Source organism: Mytilus trossulus, chromosome 5, assembly GCF_036588685.1.
Source record: "Mytilus trossulus isolate FHL-02 chromosome 5, PNRI_Mtr1.1.1.hap1, whole genome shotgun sequence".
NCBI classification, from domain to species: Eukaryota; Metazoa; Mollusca; class Bivalvia; order Mytilida; family Mytilidae; genus Mytilus; species Mytilus trossulus.
Genome location: NC_086377.1, coordinates 26,478,857 through 26,497,167, shown reverse-complemented (window position 1 = coordinate 26,497,167; position 18,311 = coordinate 26,478,857). Strand labels below are relative to the sequence as shown.

At 31.9% G+C, this 18,311-nt stretch overlaps 2 protein-coding genes across 2 annotated transcripts in view; both read right to left on the bottom strand.

Moving 5' to 3' along the window:
• LOC134718708 (uncharacterized) overlaps nucleotides 1-18,311 on the bottom strand; it is a 65,679-nt gene that overhangs the window by 25,786 nt on the left and 21,582 nt on the right. The gene's annotated exons all lie outside the window — the stretch shown is intronic.
• On the bottom strand, nucleotides 1,331-13,713 carry LOC134718704 (uncharacterized). Its single transcript, XM_063581372.1, has 5 exons — nucleotides 13,156-13,713; nucleotides 8,320-8,433; nucleotides 7,056-7,316; nucleotides 6,095-6,287; nucleotides 1,331-3,133 (listed from the first exon to the last, which is right to left on the bottom strand). The coding sequence occupies exons 1-5, from the start codon at nucleotides 13,319-13,321 to the stop codon at nucleotides 2,386-2,388; spliced, it is 1,482 nt and encodes a 493-aa protein (XP_063437442.1). The 5' UTR covers nucleotides 13,322-13,713; the 3' UTR covers nucleotides 1,331-2,385.

The window sequence follows — 18,311 nt, the reverse complement described above, 5'->3', positions numbered from 1 at the left end:
AATGTAGCTATCTAAATATGTAGAATATATATATATATATATATATGTATTTTTGGTATCAAATGAAAGCTGAATGACTGGTGATCAGTGTAGAACAATTGATGACCTATAATTTTGGATACTTGAAAAAATACACCAAATTTAAATAGAGGGTACATTTTGCCTGTTTGTTGGATCTGAAGTACCTGTTATGGTACATCTGAAGTTCTGTTAACTAACCAAGTTTTCTCTTATATGCCATTAACGGTATGTAGATATTTTCAGTGCAAGACACCATAAAGTGTAGCTTTGACATCCAGTGAATGTCACTTTATTGGAATTGAAAATGAAACATCTGTGTCTGCTTGAAATTAAGGATTTGACATTAGAAAGCCATACATTAGTGGTGTACTTTCTACAGAATAAGAAAAACAGTCCAAAACACAAAAACTTAACTTTAACCACTGTACCATAAATATGAGGTCAAGCTCAGATGACAATTGTCAGTTGGACATCAACACCTGAGGGTCCTTCTATACACTGAATATACTAGACCTATTACTATATGCTTATAGTATCTTAAATACGGACTTTACCACCAAAACTTAACCTTGTTCACTGAAAGGTACTAGTCAAGTTCAAATTAAAACTATGTGATAGGTAAGAGGGCCTTGCAAGGTACACACATGCCAAATACTATTATTCATGATGAGAGAGAAATTAACATTCCCCCAAAAAATCAACCCTTTATTTCAAGTAGTCACTCAACCATGAATATGAGGTCAAGGACAATTGACATGTGACAAATAGAAACTATATAACATAAGGCATCATTATACTTAGTATGAAGCATCCAGGTCTTCCACCTTCTAAATTATAAAGCTTTAAGAATCAAGCTAACAAAGGTGCTGCTGGACCAGTATCCCTATGTCAAGCTTTCTGTGACAACAGCTGTAGGCTCAACAATTGCCAGTTTTAACCTACTTTTTACTGAAGAAAAAAAACCATGTCTGTACCAGTACCACGACAGCAATATGACATGTGTTTTCTTGTTCTTCTGTTATTTCATGTATTGAAGCATTTGGTTTTTCCAGTGGCATGTATGCGTTGTGGTTGGTCAAGTCTTATTTGCAGATGCTGTATGTTTATATTTGTAATTAGTTGTATCAATGTTTGTATGATGAACTTGTTTGCTGGCAAGGTTGATAATTCTGACATTGACATACTTTCTATGTTTCATTAGTTAACATCATGTCTTCCTTATTAGGTCTCTTATATAATTAGATACAAACATGAACTGAATATATTGGTGTATGCAATAATTGTAATGTACAAATAAGAAGACACTCAATATAATAAATCATAATTTTTATTAAAGGATCAAACAATTTGGCATTATCATCCTTTGCCGAATCATAAATGAGGTTATTGACACTAGAAATATACACCTAAATCACAATTGCAAATGTACATTTTGATATTACTAAATTTGGACATTGAACATCACTAAATATAAATCCCAAGATGATAATGGAGTCAATATTTAATTTTTGTTAATGAAAGTAGCAACTAAAAACATAAATATACTGAAGAAACAAATTGAGGAAGATTTGTTTTAAATTACATGTACAACTTTGTGAGAGATAAAAACATGTATAATAATAAATACCTTGCTGAAAGATCTATAGCACAAGGTTTGTATTGTACTTGAAAAAGAGTAATTTAAAAAACATATTGATTTAATTTTTTTTTAAATAAATGAAAAATGGTAATTAAGATATAAATGTGATAAATTTTCTTAAATGTTCTGATTTTGAAAAATAAAATATAATTATATAAATTTAAGACATGAAAATATTCCCCTCAAAACTAGAGGCTTTCATGCTCTTACATCAAAACTTTTTTACAACTTTTACCAAACTAAAATACACATGTTTTCACTCCTGCATTATTTTAAATCAAGATACATGTAGCATCTTGTTGTTCATGGGGGAACATGCAGTAAATGAAGGGCAGTATAAATAAATCGATTGAAATATGATAATTGATACATCTTAGAAAAGTATTTACATAAAACTGGCAAGAGTCAAAAGATAATAGAGACAACTTAATACATGAAAATGTAATGCCTTGTTTAAACATTTTCATACAAATCCAAATATTTCACTCAAATAGCATTTTCTATTACATGTATAATGCTTAATGTTTCTATTTTATCATGTAATACCACTCTACTTAGCAAAAATAAAATGAAATTTTCTACAGTGTATTATGAAATCCTAAAAGTAATAACACAAGGCCATGAAGGCAGTCATGACAACAAATTTCATCTCTTATTGAACATGCCCAAAGGGTAAAAGGGTATATAACATGTCATGCAATATTTCAATGTACATTAAATGATATTCAATTGGTTTGATTACTGACAAGCTGCAAAACTTCCCCATATATATCCATGCCATGTGATAGGGAATGGCGTTTGAGATCTATACTTTGGTGAAGATTTGCTAAACTTTCTACAGAGAATGGACATGGATCTCTTGGATGTAAATATTGTTCGTCCTGAAAGTCAATGTTTAGGTTCTGCATGGTTTGCTGGATTCTTTCTTGTGGAGGTTGTTCAATGTTACGGACCCCTGTGTGTTTTTCTGGATCACTTAGTAGTAAAGATTGAAACCACATCATGTTAGGTGACTGGTTGTGTTCAGTCCTCACTTTATGATTGTTATGAGTTTCTGTCCATTCTCTTAGTGCCAAATCAATTCGTGGCAGGAAAACATAATGAAGGATCCATCTATGTACATTGTTAGTTATATTTAACAGTTTGTGCTCCTCCATCAAACAGAACAGTTTGTAGTATGTGTCAAGGACTTTGCAAAACACATCCCTCCATTGTCTCTCGATCCGCTGGTTATGGACAGATGGACCAGTGATGAAACTACCCCTTTCTTCTCCATTCACAGCAATCATAAATCGGCCAATGTCAACATATTCTGTTCCATGGTCTGCTCTTACTCTGCTTGGTAAACCAAACTGGTTCACACCTTGTACAAAAAAACATGCTGCAGCCTTGGCTGTGTTGAATGTCGAAGCTCGTAGAAAAGGCATCAGTCTGGAATGACCATCAATTCCACCATGAACTACAATTCCCCATCTACAATGATGAATAGAAAAGATTTTATAGTCTTTATTATAAACCATGATAAACTAAAATTAAATAAACAAAAAGTAATAGTAACAGGAAGCTGTTACTAAGTTTCCCAAACAAAGCACCCATAATTAGCCATTCCCATGGTCCAATATTTTATTAGATTTTTATTATCCAATACATACAAGAATATGTAAGGTATAGAGGTAGAGCTCTCTACGATTTACAAGTTCTCTGACAGAAGAGTGTGGGGTGACTCCATAGACTCCCCCTATATTTGGTTTGATTTGTCTTATTGTCCCATACAAGAAAACATATGGTTTAGGGGTGGGGATCTCGACCATTTACAAGTTTTCAAACAAGAAGGGGTGGGGTGAACACAAGGGACTTTCCTTTTTTTTTTAATTTGATTTGTTTAACTGTCCCATGCAAGAATATGTATGGTTTAGGGGTGGCGATCTCAATCATTTACAAGTTCTCAAACAAGAGGGGGTGGGGATGACCCCCCAGGGACTTCCCTTTTATTTCATTTGATTTGTTTATTTGTCCCATACAATAATATATATATGGTTTAGGGGTGGGGATCTGGACGGTTTACAAGTTTTTAAACAAGAGGGGTGGGGTGAACCCCAGAGACTTTCCTTTGTTTTCCTTTGATTTGTTTTAATTTCCATTGCAAGAATATATATGGTTGAGGGGTGGGGATCTTGACTGTTTACAAGTTCTCAAATAAGAGTGGGTGGGGTTGACCCCTAGGGACTTCCCATTTCTTTCATTTGATTTGTTGTATTGTCCCATGCAAGAATATATATGGTTTAGGAGCGAGGATATTGATCGTTTACAAGTTTTCAAACAAGAGGGGTGGGGTGACCCCCAGGGACTTACCTTTTATTTCATTTGATTTGTTTTTTGTCCTATGTATAAGAATATATAAATGGTTTAGGGGTGGGGATATGTATAGTTTACAAGATATTAGCACATTCTCAAATTGAAGGGAGTGGTGGTTACCCCAAGGGACTCGCCCTCTATTTCATTTGATTTGTTTTATTGTCCTGTGATCATTTCTGAAGACTGCATGTGTATAGCACTTACAGTTTTTAAGATAGTCATTTGAATTTTTTTTTAAATAAAATCCCATAGGGTTCTATAATACAACCCTTCCCTCTTTTTGCCCCTCAAAATACCCCTTAACAGACCCCAATGCACAAACAAAAGATAGATGACTCCCCTAGACATGTTAGTCTAACATATTATATAATCCTAAGAAAATATGACAAGCCTTTTCGGAGATCCACTGTGAAAGAGTTCATTTTAAAAGTGGTGGAAGAGGAAATCCAAGTTGAGCTGTGAGAAATAGCTTGCTTATAACCAGAGATGGGGTTGATCAATTAACTTACAATTACTTTGCCAATTTAAAGAAATCATGATTACATAAGATTACTTTTCTTTAGAATAATCATGATAACTTTAGATTACTTATGATTATAACATTGTACTGATTTAATACTCATGATTGCATTGTAATATTGAAGAATTTCTTATAAACTTAGTATTCTTACGAAACTAAGATCTAATTTATTTTCATGATTATTTTATTAATTTCCTTTAAAAATCAAATTTCATGCAATCAGCACTAGCCTTGTATTGTACGAATAACAGGCACCCAAATTAATTTTTGCTACTGGTGCAAATAAAGTCTCCTGTTACCCTGCTTCCATGTTGAGCAAGTGGTAATGGGCCGTTCCAGTAAATGTCTGTTTAAGGGGGATTGATGGTCCTTTCTGAGGGGTGTGAAATTATACATCTTAGGGAGTGAAATTTTGGGTTTTTTCATCTGACACATACACTTATAAAAACTTCCGAGGGTCTTGAAGCAGTAAATAATTAAAAATAATTAAATCTTGGGGGTTACAAAAATGCCTATGTCAGATCTTATGAGTGCGTTAAATTTGGAATGTGGGCAGTTGCATACATTTACATGTATCATGCATTATCTAGAAATGTCCTGTTTGGTACAATCCTTGCAGTAATCAATTCTGATAGGTCTTTTTCCCCATGAAAGCCCATCCACCCAATCTGAACATAAACTCTACTTCTGATAGGTCATAATTTATAGATCTGATACATGTAGGTAGTTTTTCATGATGTTTTTTTCTGATACGTATAAAAAAAAATATCTCCCAACCTATCCCCACCTGTCAGAAATTAACTGGAATGGCCTAATGTGGATACTTCTATTTCTGTACAGGTTCATTTTGGATCCCTCTTTGCAGTCCAGGTTTACACTATGTTGATTTATTTAAAGAATTAGAGAGCATGATTTTGATTTTAATCACTAAAGCTTCAAATGTTAGGAGTAAATTTCTGGATAAAAACAATATATATGTACATTTTTAAAATGTATTTGTACTCAGGGACTCAAATATCTGTCTGAATATTTATTTATCAGGTTAGGGGGAGGAGTGGGATCTCTAAAAAATGTTCTGCCTGTATGTATGTGACTCTCCCAAATAGGAGCCTAGAGTTCGTTTCACAAAAAAACTTAGGACTAAGATTGGTCTTTAAGTCATGAACAAGTCATACTTTTTGTGTGAAATGACTCTAGATATTCAGTGGTCGTCTTTTGTTGGTGTATTACCTATTTTTTTCTATTCATTTTTTTGTTCAGTAATAAATCTGTCATTTTTCTCGTTTAAATTGTTTTACATTCATGACATTCATCATTTTGAGGACTGGTATAGCTGACTATGCAGTTAGGGCAATGCACATTGTTGAAGGTTGTGAGGTGACCTATAATTGTTACTTTCTTTGTCATTTATTCAATAATAATGTTGCATTAGAACACCATTTGAGAAACATAACTCAATAAGCATGATAAGAGAAAGATATCAATTTGAGTCTAAAACATATACCTCCAGAACAATTAAAACACATGTATCATGTTGACTATCTTTTAAGTAATCTTACCTGCCCAAAGAATGATGGGTATCAAGATGCCAAATAGAATTTGCTGTGGGTACTTTATACTGTCTACGCTGAATAGTACATGACCACCTTTTTGCCGCACCTGCTGAATCTACTCTAGTTAACACTGCTCGGCACCGGTCACGTTGTATGGAAATGCCTTGGGTTTTCAGATAAGAATGGACCTCCATGGCACCTATGAATACAAAAGAAAACAAATTTTATTTTCAATTGAAAAATAGCAAGCTTGTGCAATAGAGGTTTTCATATCTCATATTATAGGTTAAATAAATGTTAATCATCATTTTTATCTATATAAAAATGAGTTTTTAAGGATCCATTCCATCAATCAAATGGTTTAACATTTGTTTCAATTTCAATCAATATTTTGACCTTTATTTCCTTTTAATAATTAAAATTCCCAATGCATGCACTTGTTACACATCTCAAGCTTAGGGGTTAAATAAGGTTGAATTCTTCACTGGTAAGTGGATAATTCATCAGCTATATTTCTTAGCTGTTTTGACAAAACTGAACCATATTGGCTGTAAAAATTGAAATCTTATTACCATATATCATGTATATATGATAACATCTTCATGTCCTTCATTTATGACTATCATGACTATATATATTTTAATCAAATAAAGCACAATCATGGTTTATAATTTTTGATGTCATGTAGCTCAGTTTTAGATTTTTCATATTTCACCAAAGTACATCCTTTCAAACAAAATATATACATGATATATAGAATTTTTGTGAGAAATATCAATTAACCTTTTGGAAAGTATGTGAAACGCATGTTTAACTTATTGCCAGGGTTCCAACTTTTAGAAGTGTTTTAAAAAATATCAAAAACAGTCACAGACACATGGCACATGACAGAGTTGGATATATTTTAAAAATACTGAAAGTATTTATGCTTTTTGGCAAGAAGAAAATAATAAGTTTTAAAACAAACCTGCATTTGGATGTTCTCTGTTGTATTCTGCCACTTTCTCTTCCAGTTGATCATCAGTAATGGTACTATATGATGACCTTACTTGAAGATCATGCTCCTTCAATAGCTTGTACAGTGTGTTTGGATGAATTTTTCCGCCAAGCAAACCATTTTCTGCAATCTTCTTCACTGTAAATCCCAAAGACATCAATTGCTGAAGCTTATTTACATCAATATCTAACTGGTGTCTTCCTTTTCCATGAGGGTTTGGATTTGTCTGGTCTGAAGAAAATAAAACTTTATTTGTACATGTACATTCATGACATTTATATTATGTAATTTTTAAATGCTGCAATGAAACAGACAATGAGTTAAAGAGTTATCTTTCTTAGGTGGTGTGTACTCCTTAACTAGAGGCTGTCAAGAGACGGTGTTGCTCAATGGTATTTACATAAAAATGTACTGACATAATCAATCGTAGTATTAGATATGATATTATTAGATACTATAATGATATCTAATATATATACGTTTTTAATAACAAAAAACTACAAAATTTCAATGAAATTATTAACTCAGGAGCAGTAACCCAACACAGGGTTTAGGACGTGTCTGAAAATTTAAGGGTAAATAAATAATAATCTAATTAACTATTGTTTGCAACCTGTCAGATTTGCTTTCGGAGATATAAACCCAAAACTGCATTTTACCCCTATGTTTTATTTTTACCCTTGTCTGCCATGTTGGAAGTAAAGTAGGGTCATCTGACTTTTTTTTTAAAACTAGATACCTAATCATACTTATGATGATTATGGACAAGTTGGGATAAATTTATCTCCGTAGTTTACAAAAATGTAGAAAAAAAATGACTGTAAAGGGCAATAACTCTATATGGGGTCATATGATAGTATTTAACCTGATGAACATTTTTGCCACTGTCAGATTTGCTCTAAATGCTTTAAATTTAGTTTCAGAGATTTAAGCCAAAACTGCATTTTACCCATGGATATGTTTTATTATTAGCCATGGTGGCCATCTTGGTTGGCAGACTGGGTCATTGTACACATTTTTTAGATTAAATACCCTAGTGATGATTTTGGCCAAGTTTGGTTTACTTTTGGCCCAGTAGTCTGGTAGTTTCAGAGGAAAAGATTTTTGTAAAAGTAAACAGACGACAATGACGGATGAGTGATTAGAAAAGCTCACTTGACCTTTCAGGTCAGGTAAGCTGAAAACAAATTATTTTATGCAATGTTTGATTAAAAATATCAGCACTTTTACTTACCATATCTGTTAATAAGGTCTTGTTCTGGTATCAGATTTGGAAGATTCTGCTTTAGATCATTTATTGACTGTATTGACTTTTTTATCAAATCTTCTGGAATGTTGGTCCCACTGCCTGAAAGTTTAAAAAGAAAACATGTAATATAAATGATAAAGGAAAAAAAAGTGATTTGTAGATATATTTTTTGGAAATCAAAAATACATGTACATGTATGCAAGATATATATTTGAAAATATCAATAGGTTTAATAGAATGTTTAGCCAACAATTCCTTATAACAAACAGAAGTTTCACAGGTCAGGAACACTTCCTTGTAAGGATATGCTTAAATTAGCATACTTATGTCCTCTGATTATTTAGGTACCGTATGATTATGAAGCAATTTATTTTTACCTAGGTTACCCCATTACCACCCTAACTAACATGACTAATGAAAAGCAACTTGTTCAATAATAATTCACTTTAAGCAGCAGCCAGTATGGTCTTTAGGAAAGGATGATAGTTCGTCGGAAGGGGATGATAAATGGCTGACCTGTGTTAAGAGAGCCATATCTCTTGCACGTTAAAGACATCCTTGTAGATTTCGAAAAAGAGTAGGCTAATGCTACTACAAGGCAGCACTCGCACCCGCAAAGTGGAAAGGGATTAATATAAGTTGCAAAACTTGTTTCCCAATCCACTTTAAAATAAATTTGTTTAAATTATGCAACCAATATGGTTCAATTTTGTCACAATAAGCTAAATGAAATGCTTTGCTGAGTGCAGCCTGATAAAAATGCAGAGTTTAGTTTGGATAAATGTTTTTCATGAGAATTTGACAGCTAGTGAAGGAAAAGAATCACATTTACTAATTTGTTTCTACAAAACAATGTATTATCACCAATCGAGGCCATTTATAGCTGATTATACAGTATCAGTTTTTCTCATTGCTAAAATTGTCTATCATCCATAGCATTTCATCAAAACTGCACAACCCATGACAAGGCCTTCTTAATTTTTGTCTGACAATGTTAACACTATAATATATATATGATCTAGAGGATTTAATTGACTAAAGAGTATTACATTTGGAAAAAAACTTGTTAACTTCTTATACAAGGCAAAAAAAGAAAGTTGACCCGTGCAGCCAGTATAGCAATATATACATTATTAATCTTCGCATGCAAATTGAAGATATGTGCAGACCAAAAACATTTAATGTGAAAGTCCCAGACAATATATATGTTGACAGTTTTCCAGTGTAGGTGTAATACCACCAAATCATGGTACGTCACATCTGGTTGCATACGAAAGTAGGTCTAAAAAAAAACATTTTATTGCATTAAAACTATTTCTGTGTCATAAACATGTGTCTTGGCTATTTCAAAACACCATTTTTTTTTATTTGTGATTTCTATATGAAATTTTGTAATCTTGAGGTTACATGGTGACTAAACCTTGTACACAGATAGAATAAGGGAAGAAATTTGATTGGTTAACTTCCAATGATGGTTATTTTCTTATATGCAATGAAATTTTTGGTGAAACTTTTTCTACAGAACTGTACAGGATAAAACTTTACTCATGCCAAGTATTTCTTTATTTGAAACAAAGATAAATTCTGCACAATTTTTGTAAAAGTGCAAATTTAACAAAGACTAATAGGGGAAAATCAATGGTGGTATTACACCTAATATAGGAAGCTGTACATGCACCTTTTGCCTTGTGAGTAATCTCATGTGTTAAAATGTCTTGCTATTTAAGTGAAATAATAAAAAAAAATGAAATATTCTGAGTAGATTGAGTCTCATAAACACATTTTATGAGATTGATTGATTGATTGTTGGTTGCTTTAACGCCGCATTAGCACAAAAAGGCTATATCGCGGCGAGAGCTCATTTTATGAGAAAATTGTCTTGAAATAGGACTGTACCATGAATATTCAGTTGACAGAACAAGCAAAACTAAGTGCATATATTTATTTTTTTGGAGCGGGGTGGGCTTTTTCTCCTTATTTCTTATATTTTGCTATGATATAACATTTTCCTAGGTAATACTTAAATAAATATATAGTTATAAGTAGATGAAATTATTTTTAATGTTGTAACACCAAGTTATTCACTAAAAGAGAAGTCTTTTATGTCCCTCTTTGGAACGCGGTGTAAATTTAATTTTTACGTAAGGACTTATTGAAAGCTCCATAGAGACGGTAAACTTTTATATGGATTGTTCATTCTGCTAAAATGCTTCAATTAGTTATTTCTTATAACATTTCTACCATTAATGAGTGAAAGTTACCCCAATATTTTTATTTATTGGCCTGAAAAGTTGAAATTTTGAGGAAATGAGAGTATAAATTGACCCAAAGAGACAAAGAGGTTTAATAGTGGTATTTTATCTTCCTAAAATCATCTTGTGTATCATTTTCAACTGTTTGTAGGCAGATAAGATAGATATTTGATCATTTATTGGTCCACACTCTATTCTATCTTGATGCGGTTTGGTTTGGATTTGTCGAAGAAATTTTGCTCGAATCGCTGTAGATGTCGTCTTTCAATATACTAGATTTTTCTCAAACTATTGAACTGATTATGACAAAACTTGACAGAAATGCTTGAAATAACCAGTATTACAAAGGTAAAAAGTCACATTCAGTTTATTGAACAAAAAAGGTCTTCTTTAGGTGTAATACCACCAAATCATGGTACGTCACATCCGGTTGCATACGAAAGTAGGTCTAAAAAAATATTCCCTTGAATTTGACCGTTGTAGGTACATTGTTGTAATTAATCCTACATTTTATTGCAGTAAAACTATTTCTGTGTCATAAACATGTGTCTTGGCTATTTCAAAACACCATTATTTTTTATTCGTGATTTGAATTTTCTATATGAAATTTTGTAATCTTGTGGTTACATGGTGACTAAACCTTGTACACAGATAGAATAAGGGAAGAAATTTGATTGGTTAACTTCCAATGATGGTTATTTTCTTATATGCAATGAAATGTTATGCGAAACTTTTTCTACAGAACTGTACAGGATAAAACTTTACTCATGCCAAGTATTTCTTTATTTGAAACAAAGATAAATTCTGCACAATTTTCAGAAAAGTGCAAATTTAACAAAGACTAATAGGGGAAAATCAATGGTGGTATTACACCTGTAGTAAACTCGTAGTTTGCATTGTAGTTCATTGAGTCAATTGGTTAGGATATCAAGGCCTAGTCCTTGTGTTTTAGAAATTACATAATGTACTTTTCAAATATATTCTGACTTCAGGAAATCTTAGAGTTCTGACCTGTTTCAGGCATTTCTTAACATGATTAAATGTCACCAGAATGTGAAATCATTATATGATCCAACTCAAAGTAGACATGCAACAAACATTTGATTTTATTTTCACATTTAAATATATATGTTTTTTAATGAGCACCATATTGAATGACCAAATAAGAACTTGTGTGTCAGATGGGTCTTAGACCCTTTGCATTTCAACGATGTAGATGTAAAACTCAAAAATGTATATAGTGTGGTCATGAGTATTCGTCACTTGAGATTTTTCATTATAAATGTTTCAAGGATTTGTATTTGTACTATACAAATCCTTGATTGTATATAAATTTACATTTTTTTCAAAAAAATATTTTGGGGTCATTTTCCGTTTGATTTTTATCAACTTCGTACAGATTTCCTTGGTACCATTAGAAGCAGAATTGTCACAGGTTTATTTTGTTTATATATTATTTTTGTGGATCATTTTCTTTTTTTCTCAATTTAAACATAATGACATAATTAAATTTATTATTTTCTGTTCATTGCTGTTCAGAAATCCTTATATAGGATAAAAATGTATTGTATGTGTTCACATCAAGAGAAAAACAAAAACACCTGAACACAAAACTATTACCTATAAATATACTTTAAACAAGTCTACGCCTTTTGAGACCTTGTTAATAAGAATCCAACCATAAATATGCTCCCAAAATATTTTTTGATGAAATTGTGTTTTTATATGAATTATATAGCCAAAAAATGTAGGTGATGAATACTTTATTCAATACTTTTGGCCAGATACTGTACATTTAAACCTGGATGCTGTATTTTGTAGTTTTATTTCGTAGATCTATTAATTTTCAAAAAACTGTATTACAATGTGAATGTAACAATGTAAGTACTCTTGTATATATTCGAGATATATTCAGATCAACATTGAAATAAAATTTATCCATAAAATTATTAACGTGTGCGATCTTTAAAATTTCCCCCGGTGCTGACTGCAGATTTATCTTCTTCTTCTTCGGAAGACCACCCTATTTGCAGGGTCACCGCATTAAAAATATCCTAGTTTTAGGTTAATTTTTTTTTTAAATGCGTAGTTATTTATAAAAAAAATAAAATTGTTAGGATTTAATATGTAGTTAGTTTTAGTAAAACAAAATAATAAGGATAAAAGGTAAAAACTTGTATTTACACTGTACATAGCATACTGTCACAAGATTAAAACACTATTTAGATTTAAAATTTAAAAAATGGATAAAACCTAAAGTTAATAAGAATATAGGAGTCCACTTATTAAAAGATAAAAATATGTTTATGGTTCATCTATGGCAGTGTTGATAAAAAGTTTATCAAACGAGGTTCCTCATTATATGTTTATATAAAATCTAAAAAAAAAACCATTATAGATTTATTTTAACATGTATTCTAATTTTGTTATCTTATAACGTCGAGGTTCATATTAGATTTAAAAGTTAAACATTATCGTCTAGCAACAGATTTAATTCTCTGTTTATAGAATTTTTATATTTATCATTATGATGTAAATAAAGACTGTACAGATAAGCAAATGTACGTACCTTCTATTCGTGATAGATTTGTTATTAATTCTGAAAGCTCTTTATCTGTGCTGGCAGCATCTAGTGTCCCACATTGAGCTTTTCTTTGTGTTTGAAGAAGGACTGTTGAGACGCGCTCTAACACACTGTCAATTGATGGTTGATGAGAACGAGCTAGACGATCCATTTTGCAGTTTGTGGGTACCCGCAGTTTGTTTGTAAATGGCGGCCGAATTGTGTTGTGATTTGTATCGATGGATATGATTGGTCCGAATTAATTAGCATGGACGATAACGCATTGTGATTGGGTACATATGAATTGCTACTGAAAACAAGGCGTAAATGTATTTACGAATCGCCGTTAAACTGTTCTTATCCAATAATGTGGTTCTCGCTTTAATCTATCATAGATTGTCGATCGTTAATGCATTTATGATAGATAATGATAGATTGTCGACGATAATTTCGTAAATGCATTTACAACCGTAAAGTATACTTTACGCCGTACATCTATAATGGTCGACCGATAATCTATCATTGTCGCCGATAATCTGTGATTATCTCATTAATGTGGTTCCCGCGTGCCATACTTATCAGCATTTAAAATTTGTTGTTAACTGTTTTTGCCAAAATCGAGGCGTTGTTAACATGTAAACAGACCCCTCCCCCTCATATAATTATGCATTAGATAGAAACAGACAAAACAATTAATTCGAAATGAAATTCACGATTTGTTTCTCCTTACTTTCGATGAAAACAAAGTATTTTCTTAATTCAAAGTTTATTTTTACAAATGAGTCATTTCAGAAATTAAATAATTAAACAATTTTATGTGTCTGTCCGAATTCTCGATCCTGTGGTTCGGTGGTTGTCGTTGCTTCATCTCTATCTTATTTGTTGTTTTCATAAATTGTTTTGTTATGAGTTAGGCCGTTCGCTTTCTTGTTGAGTCCTTCCACATTTTTCGGTCGGTGCTTTGTATAGCCGACTATAAGGGACAAGTTTTCGTTGTTGAAGGCCGTACAATAGAATATAGTTGCTTACATAGAGTTTATTTTATCCTGATGGATAGTTATCTTATGTGCTATCATACCACATCTTAACTGTTTTTATCTAATAAAAAAAATTAACTATAGCACCAACAAAAGATGAGTGGACGGTTTATTTTAATTTCACCCTAATAACAAATAAGACAACATTTACAGTCGTTAGTAGTATAACGATATATATATTAATGTATTTAGGATAATATGGTTGAAAAAAAACAACTTTTTTACAAAATCGAAAAGCGGAAGGCAACGAGGCCTCCTGAACTGAATTAACGGCATATATTTAATAATATTTGATAAGTAAGAAATGTTGTATGTTTGTAAGCCTGTAAAGCTTTGATTTCAACAAAATATCGTCACTTGATATTATCTAAACAGTGATTAATTTCCTCTTAAAATTATAATATATTGCAAGACGCCGTACAGACAAAAGTTGTTATTTTGCAATTCGCCGTACAACGTCCTGCAATTCGCCGTACAACAAACAAACAATGTTTTTGTCCATATTCTGCAAAAAACATGTTTTTGACAACAAATTTCATTAAATATGATGCCACACTATAATAATCTAAAATCGTGTATGGAAAAATAATGAAAAACAGTTCAATATCTTGAGAATGGGGCTACAGAGGACGATAGACCTCGAAATTTTCCAGTACTAAGTGACAAGTTTTGGAGTATTACACAAAATCTTGTATTTATTTTGTACTTATCGGCCTAATAATTTAAAGAATTGTATATCAGAAAATCATTTCTTAAGCGGCACCCTCATCAGATGAGTGGAAATGCTTTAAATTGAACGAATTCCTAACTTGTTTACTTTTTTTTCTATTTCTCTCCGCTTCGTTAGTACCCAATTTCCGGTGGCGATGATACACAGTGATACATGATATGTCATCAATCGAGATTATAGAAGGCCTTAATACTGAGAGACCAAAGTGTATATATTTGTCTGTATATGAGAAAAGCTGTTGTGTACCTATTTCGTTTATTTTTTTGTTGTTGTCTGATATTTAGTTAATTGTATGTATTCATTGTATCTCAATTATGAGGAAATAAAGACATGAATGAATGAATGAATTTGAATTCTAATTTGTAAACAATCGAAGTGTTTAAAAATATATTTTTTCATTATTTTTTGTTTTAAATACTATTAGCAGGTAAACAATATTTTAAGATCAATAAGCACTGCCATCTTATTCCTTTTTAATTGATTTATTAATTAGTTTCATTTATTGAAATAACCTTTTTTTGTTTGAAATTAACAACTTCACCTTCCTCTACCCTCTTACTTTGATAACTTTCCCTAAAATAATATTACTAATGATTTAATTGCGAAAATTTCAAAAAATTTCTATCAAATTAACTGTTCAGATAAGAAAGCTTGACCGAGGTTATGTCCGACATCACGTGCTGCTATCAAATGTTTACACATGTGGTAAATTGACCACATGTGATTGGTCAATTAACTGATGATTGGCAGGAGAATGGATAGGTGTATTGTAGAACACTTTTGGACTTTTAATTTTAAATATTTAAAAAACTGCAGCAAATTTTAAAAAGAGGGTACATTTGGTCTGTTTGTCAGATCTGAAGTACCTGTTTTGGTACATCCGAAGTTCCGGGAACCAGTTCTTTCTTATATGCCATGTAAGGTTAGTCTCGATCATCCAGCCGCTTTATTTTTCAAAGTAGAGCGTCTGGATGACAAGTGATATAAAAATGGTAATTTATGACATTCGGAATAGTATCGGATTTTTTAGCTTGTATTTAAAGATAATGTCCAAGACGAATAACCAAGAAGTTGGTTATTGACTTCGGAAGAAATTATATTACGATAATACTATTGAAAAGCCCGAGTGTACCGATTGTTGTTTAAAGCTATTTATACTTTTTTTTGTGACGACATACAAGTCGTGGAAAACACCAGACAGCATGGCTTTCATCACAGCGAAAGAAAATAACAGCATATCAAACTTTGGTAAGATGACATAACAACACACACTGTTACATAAATTTTAATACAACCTGAAACACCGAGTAGTTATTCTTTCATGCATGTTCGTGCTACGCAAGCAAGTTAATAATTATATACAATAAATGGTATTTTTTTGTATTGACTGGGACCACTCGAACAGTCGTGTGTACGCTATAAATACATTTTGTGGTTGATTTGTTGTATCTTTAACTTTATAAATACTTTTATTGAAAAGTGTTATGAAATATGAACTTCGTCCAGGATAAGTGTGTTGTATCTGTCTGCAGTGTATAATGGAGCGCATTTAGATATGTGTAAAAAAAAGGGGGGAGGAAGGATGCGCAATGTTGTACACATTTAAAAGAGGGAACGCAATCCAAAACCATTAGCAGAAGAAAACCAAACAAAGTATATCTAAAAGATGCCAATTTGAACATACACCAAAAGGTCAAAATGATTTATGCTCGATTTTTTTTTAAAAACAAATGCATTTAGCTTTATATACAAACATACAAAAAATGGGACACGTAGTTATAAAAAGTGATTTAAATATACTGTTAGTAAACAAAGTCTTGACTGGTCAACTGGACAATACGGCATTTTTCCACACTAAAAAAAAAATCATAACAGAATACATGCAATGTTGTCGGTGAATATATACGGTAATACCAATTGGCTTTCTAGACCTTGAAATAAAACCATGACATGAGGAAAACACTGAAAATTCGATTTTATGCAAAACAATAGATCCAGCATCAATGAAAGGAGGTGTCAATGAGGCAGCAACTGGTGGACCCAATAACATGCATTACCAAAAGTAAACATCAAGATGATTAAGAGGTCATACTGTAGACTAAAACAAAAATTGAGAATAAAAGTACCAAAAGGTCAACATTATACAAATAAGAAGATGCGGTATGAATACCAATGAGACAGTTATCCAACCTAAGTTCAAACGAGGTGGGTGTGAGCAATTATAGGCAACTGTATGGCCTTCAATAATGATAAAAATGCATGCATGATTTTGATAGAGAATACAAACAGGGAATGTGTCAAAGAGACATCAACCCGACAAAAGAACAGGAAACAACCCAATGCCACCAATGTTGAGTCATTAACACAGCGAGATAATCTCGCATGCCGTAGCTGGATTCAGTTTGCACCAAGACATTTTAAAATGTATATTTATATAAGATGTTTTTTCCAAACATTTTGTTTTTCATATATGCTATGCTAGTGACCAAAAATTAATATGTTTTTAACATTTTACTTTCTTTTGTAGACAAACCGATGAAGATTTCTGGACACAGATAGTATGTGTAAAATGTGAAGAATTAAAAAAAAATCTATAATACTTGAATTTTCATTGTATCAATAAACAGCTCCAATTTTATAAGAAAAAAAAAATTCAAAGATTTGTTTTTAATTACTGAAGCTGCCAGCAATCATTATAATCACAGTATAAACATTATTCTGACAGCAACCATACAGCGAAAAAAGGTACACAGATGTCTACATTCATTAAAGTAAATAAAACAAAAATGTTGTAAGATATGTCAGAGAATTAAACAAATTAAAAATCATATAAGAAATTTAACAGTTTTCACGTTTGAATTATATCTCATTTACATGTCAGGCCCTTCTCAATTATTAATATGGTATGGAGTTTTCTTAATATTGAAGGCCGAGCAGTGATTTTGCGAACATCCAGGTTGTTGCCTCATCAGTAATCATACCAATCTCCTTATTTTATATAAAGGTTCACATGTACAGGAGAATTTTTGTGAAGCTGCCCTTTAATACATGATGGATATTGGAATCGAATTCGTATATCGTGTGAACTCAGCATAATAGTTTGTAGCAGGAGAATACACTTTTCAGTTATTTATTTTTTACAAGTTATCATGCGCGCAGTATGGGATAAATCCCATTCCATCTTTTCAATGTGATTTATTCAAACATATTCAAAGAGTATTAAATTGGGTTTCATGAATGACTGGTTAACTTATGCATTTCTTCATGGACACGGAGACTGGCAAAGTGGCATTGTGTGAAGATTGGTCCCTAAATGTTTTCTTCCCAAAATGATTAGGCGATATAGATTATTGTGAAACATTCAGACTATTCTGTCGTTTGCAATTTTAAGATCA